Source organism: Myxocyprinus asiaticus, chromosome 20 (assembly GCF_019703515.2).
Source record: "Myxocyprinus asiaticus isolate MX2 ecotype Aquarium Trade chromosome 20, UBuf_Myxa_2, whole genome shotgun sequence".
NCBI lineage: Eukaryota > Metazoa > Chordata > Actinopteri > Cypriniformes > Catostomidae > Myxocyprinus > Myxocyprinus asiaticus.
The window spans coordinates 13,554,570-13,573,692 of NC_059363.1; the positions used below are offsets into that span (position 1 = coordinate 13,554,570).

A 19,123-nucleotide genomic window follows, 5' to 3' on the forward strand; every position below is an offset into this window, starting at 1 on the left:
TAATGCTTGTTGTCATTAGCAGGACCATACACAGAGTTGTCTCCGCTGTCTTCACTGATCCTGGAAGCTTTAATCTCGACCCACAGAGCAATTTTTAAAACTAAATATTATTATTTGATGAACGAAGCAGTGATTGTGTAAAAGAAATATATGGTTCTGCACAAAATGATTGCAAAACAAAATGCAATTATGTGGTGAATTAAGTTGTGCATAATATTGGTAAATATTTCTAGTAAGGTAAATTACAAACTTTTTTAAAGTTACGCAACAAATATAATGAAGTTGCAATGACGAGCAGCACGTGTATGGACAGCGTTTCTCTTAAGTAGCACTTAAAGCGCATCCTCGCAGTTCATGTTAAGTGCAGTTTTGGGAAACGCACGCAAAAAATAACGAATGTTAGTAAAAATCGCTGGTAGAAAACGCTCTTAATCGCTAAGATCAATCGTTATTGGGAAACAAGGCCCTGGTCAGTACTGAATGTTGTACACCATATTGGAAATTTCCTGAATTCATGGTTATTTGCTCTTCCAAATGGACATATTTCATGGGAGAAAATAGTGGACAAGTACATAAGTCTTTCTTTCTTCACTTCCACCATCTCTCCCTTTCATTGTCTCATATGTCTTATTTTGATTTATAATAACTTCATAAGGCTTTCTGGGCTAAATTAAAGTGATTGTTGCTCAACTATCTTCAGAATTTTCTATGGAAGAAAATTGTGGATGAGTACATAATTTTATTTTTCTTTCTTTTTTTTTATTCCTTGAATTTGTATAGAATGAAACTTTTTTTCTTCAGTTGTTTCTCAATTATCTTCACAGCTATTCTTGTTGGTTTTGATTCTGAGTTAAACGTTTGCTCTCCAAATCAACACTGAGCTGTAAAAGAGGCACATGATGGTGAAGCGTAAAATGCAGATGTTTGTATCACATAGCCTAAAGGAATCTGTGTGTGTTCTTCTGCTTGTTTGTGAATCCATATAAGAGGCACAATGGCTGGAACTTGTGTTGTTATAAATTAACAATTTATTGCAATCTGTGTACTGTATAATGGATGTACAGTAAGATGGTTATTATACATTGAGCAATGCGAGGGAATCGAATGAAGATGTTGTTCCATATTGACCTTTTTATTTAAATGCTCAATTATAAAATAAAAAGGAAATAAATCCTTTCTGGAGCATGATCCTTTGTTGATTATCTTTAATGTTTTGTCCCCAATGTTTAGTCTTTAATGTTTTTGGCCTGTGTGCCGAAACACGTTGGCAAATAAAGTTATCTTTCTGACTTTTTTTCCATTTTACAAGTGTTTCTGGTTTTGTTTTTCACCAGTGTTTTGTCCCCAAGAAATGATCATTGAAATAACCATGCTTTCTTCTCTGTGAGTAAATTCCTGCCTGTATGTGCCAAACATCTGACACATACTACTGTAACTTTGGAGCACTGCCAAAAGACTATTCTCTTCATCCCAGTTCTCAGTGTAAATCATTAAGGGCAGCAAAAGATCAAACACTGTGTATGTTCTGTGCACTTTGTATTTATTCAGCTGATTCAAACTTGTTTTCGGCATGATGTGTTTTAGCGACTTCACTACCTCTATTGGCCAATAGATCCCTCTCTTATTGGAAGAAAACAAAACATTTATTTCTTAACAGATAAAACCTAAGTTAGACACAAATTCATTTTGACACCTTTATTCCCCCTGCCCACAACATCTTAACAGAAAACTAGAAAGCAACAATAAAATAAGTAATCCATGAAAAATATTGGCAGAATCATGGCCGGGACTAGCGTTGGGGTAGGGGGGTGCTAGGAGGGGCACTGCCCCCTTGATTTTCCTTGTGTCCCTCCAGAAGCTTCTGACACCTCTTTCCCGGTCCAATGAAAAGATAACCACATTTCCAACCAAAGATCGCATCTTAGTACAGGTCCTGGGCAGAATATCAAACTATATTCTTAGAAACTTGTCCCAACCTTCAACATCTCTCAGAGACAGATGTCATCCAGTGAGGTGAGACGTTGACCAAACAGCTGTTCCTCATGGTCAGATAGTTGCCGTAGAAATCCAGCATTTGGGGTGGCACAACCTCGTCTTTCCTTTAGCCAACGAAAAGCGTGTAACAGAGACCAACGACGATGCTCCATCAGGAAGCCTAACGTCAGCACCGAGCTACGACTCCGGCCGAGACTGCAGTGCACCAACACCCGGCCACCCGGTGACCCCGCTGCCCCCCGCAAGGCCTCAGCTATGAATCGAGAGGCTTCTGGAAGGGCCTGCCGAAGATCCTGCTGTGCGTCGTCACTTAGCCGTAGTCGAAGGTAATGTAAAACACTCGGGAAGGCATCAGAGATTTCGGCCGTCGCGTTGACAACATGGGTGATGTGGAGGTTTTTGATGATGCGGTAGTCATGTGCTTGCAAAGCAGAGCCCTGGTACAGCGCCTCCTCCAGGATTTCAGAGGGATAGATGGTGAGGGATTGACGCTCTGACTCTAGGAGGACCATGCGAGGAGTGCACAGGAAGGGATACAGAGAGTGAAAAGCAGAATATCCCCCCTGGAGGATTACAGGGTCCATTCCCAGGGCACTTAGCTGGAAGAAACACTGCTGGAGAGTGGGAGAGTCAGCGCGTGCTTCCTGACTGCCAACTAAACCACAAAGCCACATATACATACATAATACGTTATAACCTCTGCTAGAGAAAACACTCATTTGCACAATTTGACTCCAAATCTTAAAGTAACTGAGATTTAGCTTTTGTGACAACTACCCTGATCTCCCCTAATTAGTGGTCAACCGATATTTGGCATTTTGGAATTATCAGCATTAGCTGATAACTGTGCTTGGTTTGTCATTAGTGTTACCTCACTCTTGTGTCAGTTCCAAAATCTACCAACAGTCTGTAATCTTCACAATAAATAACATGGAGGAGTACAGATTTTCTGTCCAGACTTTTTCCGCTTTAAAATATTTTTGAGCAGATTTTGATTAAACTTTGTGTAAAATTAATTTTAATTTAGTTTCAGAGTACAGTTTTCAGCACATATCGTTTGCTGTCATTAAATTGTGTTATGTATATACAGTATTATATTGGTAATCTGCCATCTTTCTCGTTAAAACCATTATCGGTTGACCACTTATTATAATAGACTTATCTTTGCCAAGAACAGTATTTGGTTGCATTATTATGATATTAATTACAATATTATTAGTTATATGAAACTATGAGAATGTTGTACCAGGACTTTGTCCTTCTTCAGCATAAAGCAGTATTATGGAGAACTCTTGAAGCTGAACACAGCTTATCAAGCAGCCAAGTTCTGGATGCATCACTGTCACACTGGCACGGGCAGTCACCAGGTGACTCTGCTTATATCTGCACACATGCATACACACAAAGTAGTTAGAATCTGAAATACTACTTTTAAATACTGTGAAAGTGACACGTGTATTTGTGGGACACATAACATGATCAATTTAGATATGTTTACATTTTAAATTCTGTCATCATTTATTCATCCTCAGGTTGTTCAAAACCTGTATGACTTTCTTTGTTTGATGGAATATAAGAGAACGTGTAAGGCTGAATGTTAGCCTCAGTCACCATTCACTTTCATTGCACCTTTTTTTCCCACACAATGAAATCGAATTTTTGTTTGATGGGGGGTTCATTAATAAGTCATTTACAAATGTATTATAAATATTTTATATGCAGTTATAGCGGCATCCATAAAAGGGGCAACTTTCATCCAATACTTGCCATATAGTAAACATTTTAACTTGCATATTCAAAAAGTTTAAATAAAACACATATTCAAACTTATAATAATTAAAAACATAAACTGCTCTAATTCATGATTTATGTCACAATGTAGGAAAATAGATTTTTATAGTGAGAATAAAGAAGGGATTGTGTTATTTTGCTAGACTTTGTGTTTATATTAATGACTTTGTCTTGACTTGTGTTGTCACTTGTCACGCTGATGTAAAAAAGTCCTGTATCATATAATAAATCCTGATGACCATACTGAACATTTATGTACAGGTTTCTATTGTTGGCAAATCCTTAACAAAGGCTTCACTTGTGTACACTTTACATTAAGGTACATTTGCATAGGTTAAGAATGTTGTATAAGTGTTATTAAGCATTTATAACATGTGAGGGAAACTACTATTTGGCAGGTATTGCATGAAAGTCGTTATAACCGCCTTTCAATGATTTATTATGCATTTGTAAATTAATGAAAATTCATTAATGAATCCTTTCATAATCCTTCAACAAAGGGAAAGGGAACACAAAGGTGTTACCTTTAATTTTTAGGTGAACTATCCCTTTAAATATGCACTCAGTAAAAAAAATTCTCATTTAAAAAATGTTTTAACATATGTATAAAATCATGACCACAGATGAAGACACCAGTCATATCAGTAACCTTATAAAAGCAGTTTTAATCTACATGAGAGGGTCCCCTCATGGGGGCTGCCATGTCAGGATCACATGACCAGCTGAATACTACTTGTTTAATCTCAGTAACTGCTCGGTTATTGGACACTTTCACTCACTGATTAAATTAATAATGGCCGACTGTGAATAATTAATTATTACAACTCAGGGAATTTCCAGGGAACTCAAAACAGATACAAAAATGTATACCTTGAATGCACTGTAAGTCACTTTGGATAAAAGCGTCTGCCAAATGCATACATGTAAATGTACAATGGTTGTATGTATCAATGTTACCTCTCTGCAGAGCGGCAATCCAGAATAAGTATGTAGTATGGATCATGCAGTGAAGGTTGGCCTGCTTCAGCATTTAGAAGGTTGTATACCTGCTGTGGGGTCACATAACCTCTCTCTATATTTGCCTTTTCTGGAAGAGCAGGAATCAGAAGCGCTTTCACACAGAGACACACATACACATAGAAAAACACAAAAACATAGAAATTATTTCCACATTGACTATTCATACAATCAACAGTTCCCAGATACAAACAGGGAAAAGCATTTCAAATACGGACTAAACAGACTGATCTCACAGTGAAATCAGAAAAACTAGGTTGACTTTTCTTTAGCTGAAATTGGTCTGTGCTTACCAAAATGCAAAACACTGCCCCCAGTGTGGACTCAAGGCATTTTTAAAATGAATAAGTCGCTAATCCACAATAATTTCTCAAAAATTTCACAACTCCTGAAAAACAATGGAACAATCTTCAGCATACCTTCAGTGTTTGTCTGAGATGATTCAGTGACTTCATTTTGGGAAAGTTTGACTGTGCCATTAATTTCTTTGCAAGAAGCGCTACTCTGGACATTCAGTGAACCCCGTAAGCCAGTGGAGCAAACCAAACGACATTTATCAACTCTGTGGGGAGGGGGGAGAATTGCAGTAATTGTTGTGAATACTTTGTATATTGTAGCTAATGTAATTAGCAGTTTCAAACAGACCCTTTCAGCCACAACAGTTGATTTATTTTCACATATTTTCACAATTATTTTTAAAAAGAGCACATCTTGAATATATTTCTTGATTATTTGCTATGTTCACAATAGTGAAGAATTTTAATATATATATAATTTTAAACTTGTCAGAGGTACTCACCTAGACACCACAATGCCCATGGTTTTGGATGGGAGTCATTCGGGACTTGTAGTCGTAGCACTCTCTCTCTCTCTCTCTCCTATGGGCCAAAAGGCAAGAGAGAGAATACAACCATCCTGACACGCACACACACACTCAGTCCGACACAATGAAAAACACAAACTCCCTATAGCATTTCTCTGCTCAGATACATCCAAATCTACCAAAAATAATCAGAATAAAAATACAAGTTAACATCCTTGTGGTTGTTAAATCCTTCTTCTCATGTCACTGTGTAAAAAACAACTGCTTTTTTTTTTTTTTTTTTTGCAATCGACTCTCTCCCACCCTACTTGTCAGGTCCTTATTTTAGAGGGTTGCCGGGGTAATGCGGTACAGTGAAGTGTTCTACATAAGCAGGGGCGAGCTGGCCATGACAGCTCAGAATGTCACACGCAGACACAGGCACACACTTTTGAATGAGAATGAAAACATAATGCATCTGCAAAGTAATATAAACATTAAAGTGCCAACTTTAATACCAAATACTGTTCTTGGCAAAGATAAGGCAAGATAATAACAAGTGGTCAACCGATAACGGTTTTAAGACTAATGTCAATGAAAATGGGAAAGATGGCAGATTACAAATATAATACTGACTTTTAATCTTGAATGTACTATACTTTTATACAAAATAAAAAATCAAGAGCATTTTTACAAATATGCTTAAAATTATGTTCACTAACATGACATGAAGACTGGTTTCTGCCACAGATAAATATAAATTTAAAAAATGATTCTTTAAGTCATAATAATGACATATTAAGTCATTATTATAAGATACTAATTCATTATTATGAGATGCCAAGTCATTATGAGAAAATGTCTCATTATTATGAATAACTAAGTCATTATTATGAAAATTTTATTCTCAGTATTTTGACTCATAATTACAAGAAAGTGAGATACTGCGCACTATTTTAAGAGCGTTAAGAGCAGTGCCATGCAATACGTCATTTGCTTAAAGTCATTTGGCATGACCATGAAGTTTTGGTATTTTTGTGCAAGTATGTGCTAAGTCTAGGCGAAAATGGGTCTGGCAAAATTGCGTGCGCAAAGTGATAATGGGCTGGGTCAAGTGCAATTTAATTCTGAGGTTCTTCTCCGATTATTGCACCGCCAGCATCCTTTTAGATAGTCCATTCCCTATCAGTCTCCAGCGATATAAACAAAGACAACACATTCATACAAATTTGGCCAAGTGTAAATGGGCTGAATGCAATTATTTAGAAGAGCAGAAATTATAACCACCTCCCCAAATCCAAATATTTTACCCTCTCCAACTTCTTCCACCGGCCTCTTTAAAACAACAGGTGGAAAAATATCAATTTAAATTATATTATAAATACAATTGTAAAAATAGCCTAAACATAATAACAATAACAGCTATAAAAATAAAACATAACCTCTAGAAAGTTTAACACAAATCTCTTACATTTTTATTTCATAAAATGGCTATAACAATGATTGTCAGGGGTATAATTTGATACTATATTTTCAGAATTTGAACATTAACATTAGAAATGCTCCTGAAATTAACCCACAGTTTGCGTGCATACACCCACAGATAGCGCAAACACTACCACCCATGCTCACTTGCGCTTTCGCTGGCATAAAGATTGCTCATAAAAATGTTATAAGACGGTGTGCACAGTCACTGTGCGTAGCGTTGTTCTCAGTGCGGTCACGGAAATACAGCCCATTAAGTCATAAGTATGATAATTTTTTTCATTATTATGAGATACTAAGCACATTATTATGAGACTGTTTCTCATTGACTTAAAAATTTCATTCTGTTAGTCATAATAATGAGATATTATTTAACTCTGGAAGAAACCAGCTTCCATATAATAAATCTATGGCACTATCAATAAAAACGCTATAAGAACAATCTTTTCTAATTCAAAGAAGAATTAGAAAAGTGTTGTTTATAGCATTTCTAAAAATGATGTAATGCTTTGGATTAGGAAATGTGAAGTAATTCAACCATTCTGTATCAGGGCTGTGTCAATAAATTAAACACAACCTTAAATGTGTTCTTTAAGGATATGTTTAATTTAAGCTGGCACTCATTGTATTGCTGAGTTCACATAGATATTTGATACCTGATTTATTAATGTTGAGTTGTCATGGTACTGCATTGACTCTCTGTTCTAGCATTTACACCAACCTGTCACAGATAATGTGCTTGTTTGCCTACAGTACATTTCACCATTTATTTTGTGGATCTGGCTGCTAGCCACATAAATACAGGCCATCTGTTTTGCATGTACACACAGATCCAGACAGAAATGTTTTTCTCATTACGAATGATAATTCTTCTATGTTTTAATAGAGAAATTAAAATAATGGCACACATGTGTGGGGTAATGTTGTTGTCTTCTCTACAACATCTACACATTTTTACCATACATTTTATTTTAGGTAGAACTGGAAGACACATTATGAAATACTGAAACTTCACATGACATCCCTACTTACCCAAAATACACAGCAGTTGTGCCATCTGATTTTTGAGTTGAGTCACCATCATTTAGGCAAACTTTGTGTAATTCTGTCATTTCTATCCTGCCCTGAGAGAAACAGACAGACACAGACATGTCTGTATAACATAAATGGACAAGCTGTGGACAAATGGACAATGGTACTTCAGTATCTTGCATCACATTGTCATGATATTTGGTTACTCTTCTTATTTTGTAGAGTGTAGAGAATTACGCTTCTTCACCTCATGCCCTAACAACGTACAAATTGATTAGTGACACTTTTTTTTTTTTTTTTTTTTCATTTTGCAAACCACAAAAAAAAAATCCTGCATAAATCTGTTCAAACTTCTACACCTATGAGGTAAAAACTCCAAGAATTGCAAAAAGCTACGTGTAAATCTAATGTTTCTGCCACCAAAACATCACAATGGTTTTCATTTAATAACACTGCAACTAGTTTTATATATAGAGTGTATTTCTCCTTCTTGAAATATTGCATTTGGTTTTTGACTGCACCTCATATTTAGTTAGTTTGAATACCTTTTTCTTTTTGTGTGCACCTTATACTATTAGAAAAGGGAAACCATTTAAACAGTAAGCTGAAAGTGGCCTGGAAACTTTGCTCATAAGGAAAATTAAATGAATAGCAATAACCTGATATTCAAAATAGTAGCCTAAATCTTTATTGTCTATATAGCCTATGAGTGTGTCAAATCAATAAACCAATAAAGCTTCTTTTAATCATGAACCATGGCTTCTTTCAATCATTATTCTGTCTGTTTTATATGCAACTAAGTATAACAACATAGGAAAAAAGACCATCTTATAAAGGGATGAGTTGAAACTATAAAACTCATAAAACTCTATGAGTTTATATATATATATATATATATATATATATATATATATAATGCTATAGCCTATATTCATTATAATAATAAATATATAATATATACAGTAGCCAACTGTAGCCTATATGAAATGCTATAAAAGACAGACAGACAGACAGATAGATAGATTGTGAGTCACCTGTTGGATTAATTATCTGTAGCCAGATGAAGCACCATGAGCACGGTGTGGGTGTCAAGGGGACTGTTTACGTAGAGACCCAATGCGCGAACACGTGTTTCATTTGCCTTTAACTGCTGTGAGGTGACGTATTCAATCATTAACTCCGCGTGTCCCCTGGTACGCAAACACCAGCCATTCATGTTCTATAGATTCAAAATAAAGAGGAGAAACAGAAAGGCAAAGATTAAATCCAGGATATGAGAGATTTTCAACGGCAACAAATCAGTCAAACGGGGGCGGACAAGAAAACGTCTCGTCAGCAACAGCAGAAGTCCAGCAAACTTTTTATTTTTCTCACTCCCAAGGTGAGAACAGACCAAAGTCCAGTCGTGATCGGTTCCACATTACAGACACCGACAAAGCTGAATTTTTTTTTTATTTTTTTTTATTTTATTTTTTTTTGTCAGTCCGTGGTTGAAATACATTCATCTCACGCTGCTCTATTGTTTCGGACGCATTGCGGCGGTGGAGAGAATTAACACTGAATTTGAGAATTACACGGTGGGTTATGAATATTCACTGTATTTGATCGAGACAGCGCTAGAGGAACTGCATAACGGAATAGCAAGATCTCAGATGACAACCAAGTAATGTGAGTTGCCACTCTGCTGACAATTTTTTTTCCTCTTAAAGCGTTTATTTTATTTTATTTTTATTTTATTCACTCAAAATTATGTTCTATTTTTTGCATATTGTCTTTTGTTTTCTTTTATTTATTTTAATTACTTTCTTTTCTCAACATATTTTTATATTATTTATGTTATGGTTATTATCACTGATTTATATATCAGGTGTTATTATATTTTCTTGCTTATTTAATTTAGTTGTCTTTTCTTAACATTTTATAATATTTTAATATGATATATTTTATGAACTTTTCATTACATATATATTTTATATATTTTTTTCTTAAATTATTATATTTTCTTACATTATTCATTATATTATTTTATTTATTATGCTGTATGACGTTTGTGTTTTAAGCCTGGTACTTGTGACTGAGCTGTATTGATTATTACATGGCAATAAATAAATAAATAAATACAAAATACATGGGGTAAAAGTCCATTATTTATAACGAATTTAAAAAAAAAAAAAATCGGTCTGAAATCTGTATAAGTGGTTATCCTCTGTTACTGTTAATGATGATGATGATAAATTACCTTTCCTTTAGATTTTAATTTTTTTATATATTTCTTAAATATTTTTCTCAACTTAAAAGATGTTTGGTAACTCACAGTGTCTCTGTTTGCAGGTAATTTTAAAACTATTCTCCAACCCCTGATCCTATAAAGGGGTAAGAAATCAAAACCGAATTCCATCCTGCCTGTCCTGAGGTGGCTGGACCACCAGTATGGACCCCTGGCAAACACTGGTGTCCAGATGGTGAGAACAAATTTACATCTGACTGATAGCTTTAATGAGCTCTTTGCAATTCTAGTTTGTGATTGCAATATTTTAAAATAAAGAAGTAGATATAGAACTTACAAGTTGTAAATTAAAGAAGAGAAATGAACTGTATGTATAAATGGATATATGGGTTATAATGTATATATAAGCATTTATTGTCTATTCGATGCTTTTTGGTTTATGCAAATCATGGACATCTACCACAAATGAATGCTTTTGAGACAATGCCATATTATTACATTATCAGTACTGCTGATGTGATTTTCACAGCTAAATGTTGCAAAATTAATTGCACTCTTTAGGTAGAATAATTGTAATTGCCTGTCTGTTCATGTCTATTTCAGTTCTGCATGGTGGCAGATGCATACTCCACACACACTGAGAGCTTGTATATATGATGTGTGTAAACCCCTGGTGCCACTTCTGCTCTGCATCACCACCCTAGTGGCTCTGATTCTGTACGCTTTGGCAGATAATCTACAGAGCTTTGTATGCAGGATCTTCATTCCCCAGTATCATTACCCTTATGCAGTGCCACTTGCATTCATACAGGTACTTTTACCACATAGCTACATCTTTATCAAACCATTAGTTATATGAACTTGAATACACCAAACTTTAAAGTTGCTTTTTGTAAACTAGTAAGTCAATGTCAGAAAGTTTCAAAAGAGGCATTCGGGGTCAGTGTGCAAGTCAGTGTAAGTGTCAGGTTTGTAGACCTTTTGAGGCTAATCTTAAAGGAATAGTTTACTTAAAAGTAAATATTCTGTTATGATTAACTCACAATCATGTTATTCCAAACCCACATTTTTTTCTTTCCACTGTACAAAACAAACGAATATATTACATTTGAAAAATATCTTAGCAAATCGACTATAGGGCTTTCAAGCACCAAAATTGACAAAAAAGGACCATAAAAGTACCATAAGAGTAGTCATGACTCTTCAAGTCTTCTTAAGCCATACAATGGCTTTGAGTGGGGAACAGATAGAAATTTATGTAGTGAAAATCCCCCCCCCCCACCCCCCACTACCTCTCAAATCTCATTTGCGCTAGCATACATTCAAACATGACATGATGCCAGGGCAGTGGCGTAACTACAGGCAGTGCAGGGTGTGCAGCCGCACTGGGGCCTGGATAGAGAGGGGGCCTGCGCCAGCCGCCCGCCCGCCCGAAAGTGTGTGGAAGGCGAAATGTCCGAGAGGGACTACTTTCATTAGGGCCCTTCAAATCCAAGTTACGCAACTGTGTCAGGGACTATACATAATTTCCATCGTCATCAGTGTCAACTGTCAAGTTGTATCTAAATGTGTACATATTGTTGTGATTTTAAGGGTGTAAAATAGCAAGACTGGGCAGCTCTCAGATTAGTCATTAGGTGTGTTCCATGTGATCATTGGATTAGTGCTCTAAACTGGTGGAGTCCTTAAGTGTGTTTGCATATTATGGCTGGCTATATAAGACTCAGACAATAAGTACATGACAAATAACATGGACACAAACTAATTTTTACTCAACATCAAGATTTTAGGTTGATATAGACAGTGAATCCAAAAAGTATTTTGACACTTAAGTCACATATAAAATGTCTGAATGTCACATTTATTAAAAAAAAAAAAAAAAAAAAAAAAAAAGATAGCACATGCACTTTTCAAGGACAACATTTTAAAAAATGAAGTTTGTTAGGTTTGAAATAATAAAGCAATTGCTATTTTGTTCAAAGTGAAGACAAAAAGTATTTTGACAATTTCTGCTTTTGGTCATTGTATATGTGCACATGTACATTGTACATTTTAGGTGTTGTGACTGGTCAAGTCAAGTCATTTTTATTTGTATAGCACTTTTCACAACACACATCGTTTCAAAGAAGCTTTACAGGAAATCGTGCATTAACAAAAAATGAAACCGTAATATCTTTAAAGTCTTAGAGTTATCATTGTGTAGTTTGATTAAATATGATTGTAACATGTGTATAGAAATTAAATAATTAAATAATAATTGTATTTAGAACCCCTGTGAGCAAGCTTAACCAAGATGTTGGTTAATGGAGAAAAATAACCTTGGGAGAAACCAGGCTCACTGTGAGGGCCAGTTCCCCTCTGGTTAAACAACATGAATATAATGCCAATATTAGTTATCGATGTGCAGTGCAAGTCATGGTTTAAAATTAGTAAATTAAGTAACCGTTAAGGTCCATTGTTTTGTTTTTTTAAATAAAAGTTTTTTGTTTTTTTTTACTTTAAGATTAATGACTAATGTCTTTGAAGTCCATCCTGGATTAACTGCAGAAGTTCACATAGATGCATTGTCCTTTGTTAGTCGGTTGATGAAGGCTTTTGTTGGCAATTAAATGATAGTCTATGCATTCCATTTCAAGAATACATAGACTATCATTAGACAAAGGTGATGCAGGCAGAGATTAATGAGATGCATCACAGTTCAACCTGCAGGTCATTTCGGTGAGGTTCAGTGGGGTCCATCCTAAGTCCAAGGTTCAGGCAGTGGCATATGAAGTATCCCATATCTTACAGTTGGAGTTGGCATCAGTTCATCCTCTGAAGCCAAAAGACTGAATGTCTGGCTGGCACCGGCTGTAGTTTGTCATCATCTCAGTGGAGTCCGACACCAAGCAGGAACGGAGCTTGATCTGGCTGGCTCTGGTAACCTCAAGATATGAATCCCAAGGTTGAGACATGGAAACAAACAAATTAATATTAGCGTAGATGCCATTCAATGTTATGCAGATTTATAGATCATGATGGATGTTTCTGGTTCCGGCAGACCTAACTATAGCAGCCTAATTGTGAGTTGAAGGATAAATTAGATGCATGCCTGGCTAAATAGATGAGTCTTTAGTCTGGACTTAAACTGAGTGAGTGTGTCTGCATCCCGAACAGTGTTAGGGAGATTATTCCATAGTTTATGAGCCAAGTATGAAAAGGATCTACCTCCTTTTGTGGATTTTGATATTCTTGGAATTATTAACAAGCCAGAATTTTGTGATCATAATGAACGTGATGGAATATAGCATGTCAGAAGGACATTTAATTACTGTGGAGCTAGACCATTCAAAGCTTTGTATGTAGTTAACAGAATTTTAAAATTAATATGAAATTTAACAGGTAGCCAATATAACGACGATAGAATTGGGCTAATATGATCATATTTCTTGGTTCTAGTCAGCACTATGGCAGCTGCATTTTGAACCAATTGAAGTTTGTTTATTGAACTTGCCAGACATCCTCCCAGTAATGCATTACAATAATCTAGTCTTGAGATCATGAACACATGAATTAGTTTTTCAGCATAGGCAATAGACAGCATGTGTTGTAATTTAGCAGTATTTCTCAGGTGGAAGAATATTGAAAATTTGATTTTCAAAGGACATATTTGTATCAAATATAACACCTAAGTTCATTGCTGTAGAAGACAACGTAACAGTACATCCATAGAGAGTTAAATTATATTTTAGCTGCTTATTTTTAGAGGTTTTTGGTCCAATCATTAGTACCTCTGTTTTTTCGGAATTGAGTAGAAGGAAATTTCTGGCCATCCAATCTTTGATTTCATTGATACACTCTGCTAATTTGGAGAATTGTGAATTTTCGTTGGGTTTAGAAGAAATATAAAGTTGGGTATTGTCGGCATTACAGTGGAAACTTATTCCATGATTCCTGATAATATCTCCCAGGGAAGCATGTATAAGAGAAAAGCAGAGGTCCTAAAACTGATCCCTGTGGCACTCCATACTTAACTTTTGTTTAATTTGACAATTCCTCTTTTACACATACAAAGTGGTAGCAGTTTGATAAATAGGACCTAAAACATGCTAATGCAAGTCTACCAGTGCCAACATAATTCTCCAGTCTATGCCATGATCTATAGTGTCGAAAGCAGCACTAAGATCTAAAAGCATTAGAAGAGAAATGTAGCCGTGATCAGATGATAAGAGCAAGTCATTTGTAACTCTAATATGTGCAGTCTCTGTAATGTGATGGGGCCTAAATCCTGACTGAAATTCTTCATATATCCATTTCTCTGTAGAAATGAACATAGTTGGGAGGACACTACCTTTTCTAGTGATCATGTCTAGTGCCGACATGAATAACAATTTTAGAAAATCTACATTTAGCATTAGCCAGCACTTGTAAATTTGATCTGATGTCAGACGCTCTGGCACCCAAAAAGCATTTAACAATAGTGGCTGGAGACTCTATTTCCACATTCCTTACAATAGATTAACCAGTTATTAGGGCTCTTTCAACATGATTCTCAGTGGGTGCATCACTGAATGGGGAGAATTGATTGGAAACCCTAACAGGAACGGGAGAGTGGTGTCGCTTTGCTGAGCGAGTATGCCGCAGAGACATTACCCAATCGTCCTGCTGCAGGGGCTCTTCAGCTGGAACCAAAGTGTTGCTTGCTGTACTACCAGCACCCGAAACAGAAACCGGGTTCTCTTTCTCACTGACCTACACTAGTGTTCAGATGCGTATCTCTAACTCATTAATCTTCTCCGTCAGCTTGACTAATTCCTTACATTTATCACATGAAAACCCCTCACTGCTGATGGAAGAAGCTATAGTAAACATGTGGCATGTAATGCAGGAAGCAATAACATGAGTGGATGCCATGACTTACCGCAATTTTTTGTTGTTGCTGTTGTTGTTGTTGTTGATCTTGAGTGGCGAGGGTTTGAGATCAATGAGGTTCCTAATCAGCAGATGTTTGAAATTGATGCAATAATCCATGTAAAACACAGTGGAGAAAACGAATGCACGCAGTCGAGACGCGAGATGTAGGGACAAGCGAAAAAGAACGAAAAAAAACGTGAGAAACGGGTGCGCGCGGTAAAATACACACAGATGAAACAGTAGAAAAGCGGAAAAACCCGAAGCACACGAAAAAATGGCAAAGGATAAAACGATGAACATATAAGAATAAGAATAAGCAATGCTAAGCAGGCTAGCAAGCTACAAACACTCGTGCAGCGTACCATCAGCCAATAATCAATTTTTACAAGCCAATTTTTAGTTACTTGTTATCTGGTTTGCACTTAACTTTTGCAGTTCAAATAGTATTGTGGTGTTAATTGACTTTTCAGTGCAAATATTCCACGTAGTCTCTCAATTAAAGGAATATTCCGAGTTAAATACAAGTTAAGCTTATACAAGTTATGCATAACTGCATGCATTGCAAAAAAATGTTTAGTTTTAAATTAAGTATGCAGTTCACTGCTGTCACTTGCCTTTTTATGTCAATTACTTGTGTTTAGTTTATTTATAAATTTCCCTTGAAAGTGGGTTTGGTTTTCCTTAAGTGCATAAGGAAAAGTCAACTGTATGGACCATATGACTCTCCAGGCTTTTACGGCACTGCATGTCATGTGTTTATCTCCAGTGTTATTTAGGGGAATTTAACTTTTTGAATTTTTAACTTGTTTCCACAGTGTATTCATACAGTATTTGATTTTCCAGGTGTTTCTAAATCTCCTGGCATTGCTGGCCTTGCATGGTATAGGTCTGATTCATCTGAAGCCTGTTTCACTGAAGCTGGCCGAGCGTTTGTTGGTGCCTGCAGTCTGTGGGAGCATCCAGTGTGTTCTGGCCCTTTGGGCTGAGGCCAGTGCCCACTCTGGTCTGTACCCACTCATCGCCCGCTTCCTCCCACTGGTCAGTCTGAGCTTGGGTCATTTGTTTGCGCTGAGTATGCCTGGATCCATCCATGTTTCCTGTCTGCTAACAGCTGTCACTGTCGCCTCTGTCAGCGTAACAGGTATGAAAACTTCCATGGTGAGGAATGGAATGCCCAAAAAAGAAAATCTACAATTATCTACTAACCCTGTATATTTGTTTTCATACACAAAAGACGATATTTAGCAGAATGTCCAAATTGCTCTTTTCTATAAAATGAATGTCGACAATGGTCAGTGGCTTTCAAGCTACAAAAATCTAATTTAATTAAATTACATTTTATTTGTAGCATTAATTTTTTTTTTTTTTTTTAACAATATATGGGTGATTCTTCAACATCTAACACTTTCAGCCCTGTAATTTCTACTAAATTACCTTTTAAAGCACTATTTCATGCTCTCACTAGTTTATTTAATTTGTCTACAGACGATGTCCAACAGTGTATGTACTGTACTGTGATGAGGAGGAGGGCAGGGCGGGGCCGGGCTGTGACTACACACGCCCGGCCCCCAATCGGGCTAATCAGCCGAGGAGAGGGATAAGTGCAGCGTAATGCGGCAGTATAGTTTAATATTGAATGTCTGGGACAACATTTAACAATAAGGAAAACGTTAAAATATGTTAGTTATCTGTTAGTTAATCTGTTGTTAAAAAAAATTAAAAATTTATAAAAAATCAACCCAATGGACATTAAATCACTTGAGTTATAGAAACGACAAGATATTGTTACAAGTCAGCTTTTCAGAAAATAGAAACCAAAATTGGCTTGTAATCTGAAGTCTTTTCCAAATCATAGTCTTTAAAGCAATACGGCTCTTTTGTATGAGGAAGAGATGGAAAATTAAAGTTGCTATGCCTTTAAATGTTACAAGGGTGAGAGAAGATGATGACATAATTTTCATTTTTGGATGAACTATCCCTTTAATTAGTTTTCAATACCTCTCTTTTCAGCTTGTCAAGGACTGCATACGATGGAGCCTTTGGAATACATTTACTCTCCTCTCAGCCTGGTCCTCCACAGCCTGTCTCTAGTTTGGCTAGCTAAAGTTGCCCAAACAGAGCGAGGCCATACCTCAGTCTTCGATCTTTACTACACTCTCACAGTTACACGTTGTCTGTTATTAGGGTTCCTGTGTGTTTTGCACCCTGATGGCCCAGAGGCACTGGTTCAGGGCAGCTGGCACAGTCTGCTGTTTTTTGGATACATGCTTGGGTTGTTGCTGCTGGGTGCTGTGCAGCTTCTCTTTGTGGACATAACAGCACTGTATTTCTCTGCTCTCCCAGCAGCTGTGCTGCATGCTACCAGAGGGCTGATGCTCCCCCTGTTCAGTCTGTTATAGGACATACTGACTGAACAATCAGAGTGTAGACCATTCTGAGAAGCAACCAATCAGTAAACAAATAATAGCCACTCATAAGCAATACAGTGTAGCAACCTTTAAAGGAAGATTCCGGGTTCAGTACAAGTTGAGTACCATCGACAGCATTTACGGCATAATATTAATCACCAAAAAATAATTTCGACTTATCATCGTTCCTTTAAAAAAAAAAAAAAAAAATTTGGGTTATAGTGAGGCACTTACAGTGGAAGTGAATTGAGCCAATCTGTAAATGTTCAAATACTCATTATTTCAAAAATACAGCCACAACAATATGTGTACATGATTTTATTGTGATAAAATCGCTTACTAACCTTTTCTTTGTAAATTTATATCCATTAAACAACTTTAAAGCTCAAATTATACACACATTTTAACAGCAGAATTAATGTAAGTGCTTTTATAAAATTATAAGCTTCACATCTGCCTTTAAACCCTCCAAAAAATGGACCCCATTCACTTTCATTGTAAGTGCCTTATTGTAACCTCGATTTTTGCTTTTTAAAGAAAAGGTAGGATGAGTCAAAGTTATTTTTTGTGATAATCAACACTATGCCACAAATGCTGTTTATTGAGCTTAACTTGTATTAAACCCGGAACATTCCCCTGAGAATAACTAATCAAAGACCACATTAGGAGGTCAATACAACTCTAGAAAATTGTCATTGATGACGATAACAGTATTAAAACTGAATTCAGAGGTACGACAACTTCGGAGCCAAGGTGATTATAATGCATTCATGTATATGGTCATGCCACCTGCAAGCATTTAATGTGTGACACCGCCTGTGTGTGGCAGCTCTCTTGGCTTGCAAAGAAACTATGAAGCCTATTTTTGAAACCATTTAGATTTTTTTTTTTTTATTGTGTATTTTTTATGACAGTTAAGCATATGTCCCCCAATTCTCATAAAAGTAATTAGTATTTTTTTATTTAAATTGTATTTTTAAAAGTATTTATACATTATGGTAGTACTTGTTGTACTGCCTTTAATGCTGTAAAGTAAAATGCTTGGTAAGATTACAGTGTTCTTAATTGTCATGAAAATCATCTCATGGTGCAAGAAAATAAAAAACATGCATATTTTTCTTTTGCAAAATATAATGTACTTTCTTTTTTCCTTGGAATTGTAGGTGAAATATGAACTCGATATGTTCTTGACAGGCTCTGTGAGATTCACCCAAGTAGGCTATGCCATTACACAGTGAGATATATATATATATACACACTGTATATAATTATTTAAAATGCAGAAAACCTATGACTCATGTACAAGTTTAGCTCCTGTCATACAGTACAAAAATTACAGTATTTTTGTTCAAATGTGGAGCAAATAAAACATATTGATGAGGTTTTCTAATTACCTCAACATTCTTAACAGTTTCCAGTGTCTTTGTTGACATTTTTGTTTTCTGTTAAGTAATAATTCCATTTTCATTGCAT

General features: G+C 36.0%; 2 protein-coding genes across 4 annotated transcripts; one reads left to right on the forward strand and one right to left on the reverse strand.

Annotated features, from left to right (window-relative positions):
- Nucleotides 1–1,076: 1,076 nt before the first annotated feature.
- On the reverse strand, nucleotides 1,077–9,262 carry LOC127411399 (serine/threonine/tyrosine-interacting-like protein 1). Of its 3 annotated transcripts, none has more exons than XM_051646933.1 (7): nucleotides 9,157–9,262; nucleotides 8,123–8,214; nucleotides 5,603–5,681; nucleotides 5,223–5,365; nucleotides 4,744–4,897; nucleotides 3,242–3,378; nucleotides 1,077–2,650 (listed from the first exon to the last, which is right to left on the reverse strand). In XM_051646933.1, the coding sequence occupies exons 3-7, from the start codon at nucleotides 5,620–5,622 to the stop codon at nucleotides 1,989–1,991; spliced, it is 1,116 nt and encodes a 371-aa protein (XP_051502893.1). In that variant the 5' UTR covers nucleotides 5,623–5,681; nucleotides 8,123–8,214; nucleotides 9,157–9,262; the 3' UTR covers nucleotides 1,077–1,988. The 3 variants fall into 3 exon arrangements, with proteins under 3 accessions (XP_051502893.1, XP_051502892.1, XP_051502891.1); XM_051646932.1 differs by having other exon boundaries at nucleotides 5,603–5,718; XM_051646931.1 differs by having other exon boundaries at nucleotides 5,603–5,801.
- A 48-nt stretch (nucleotides 9,263–9,310) lies between these two features.
- Nucleotides 9,311–19,052, forward strand: LOC127411401 (uncharacterized). The gene is made up of 5 exons (XM_051646937.1): nucleotides 9,311–9,790; nucleotides 10,454–10,584; nucleotides 10,953–11,160; nucleotides 16,086–16,383; nucleotides 17,253–19,052. Exons 2-5 carry the CDS (start codon nucleotides 10,553–10,555, stop codon nucleotides 17,639–17,641), a joined length of 927 nt encoding a protein of 308 aa, XP_051502897.1. The 5' UTR covers nucleotides 9,311–9,790; nucleotides 10,454–10,552; the 3' UTR covers nucleotides 17,642–19,052.
- The last annotated feature ends 71 nt before the right edge of the window (nucleotides 19,053–19,123 follow it).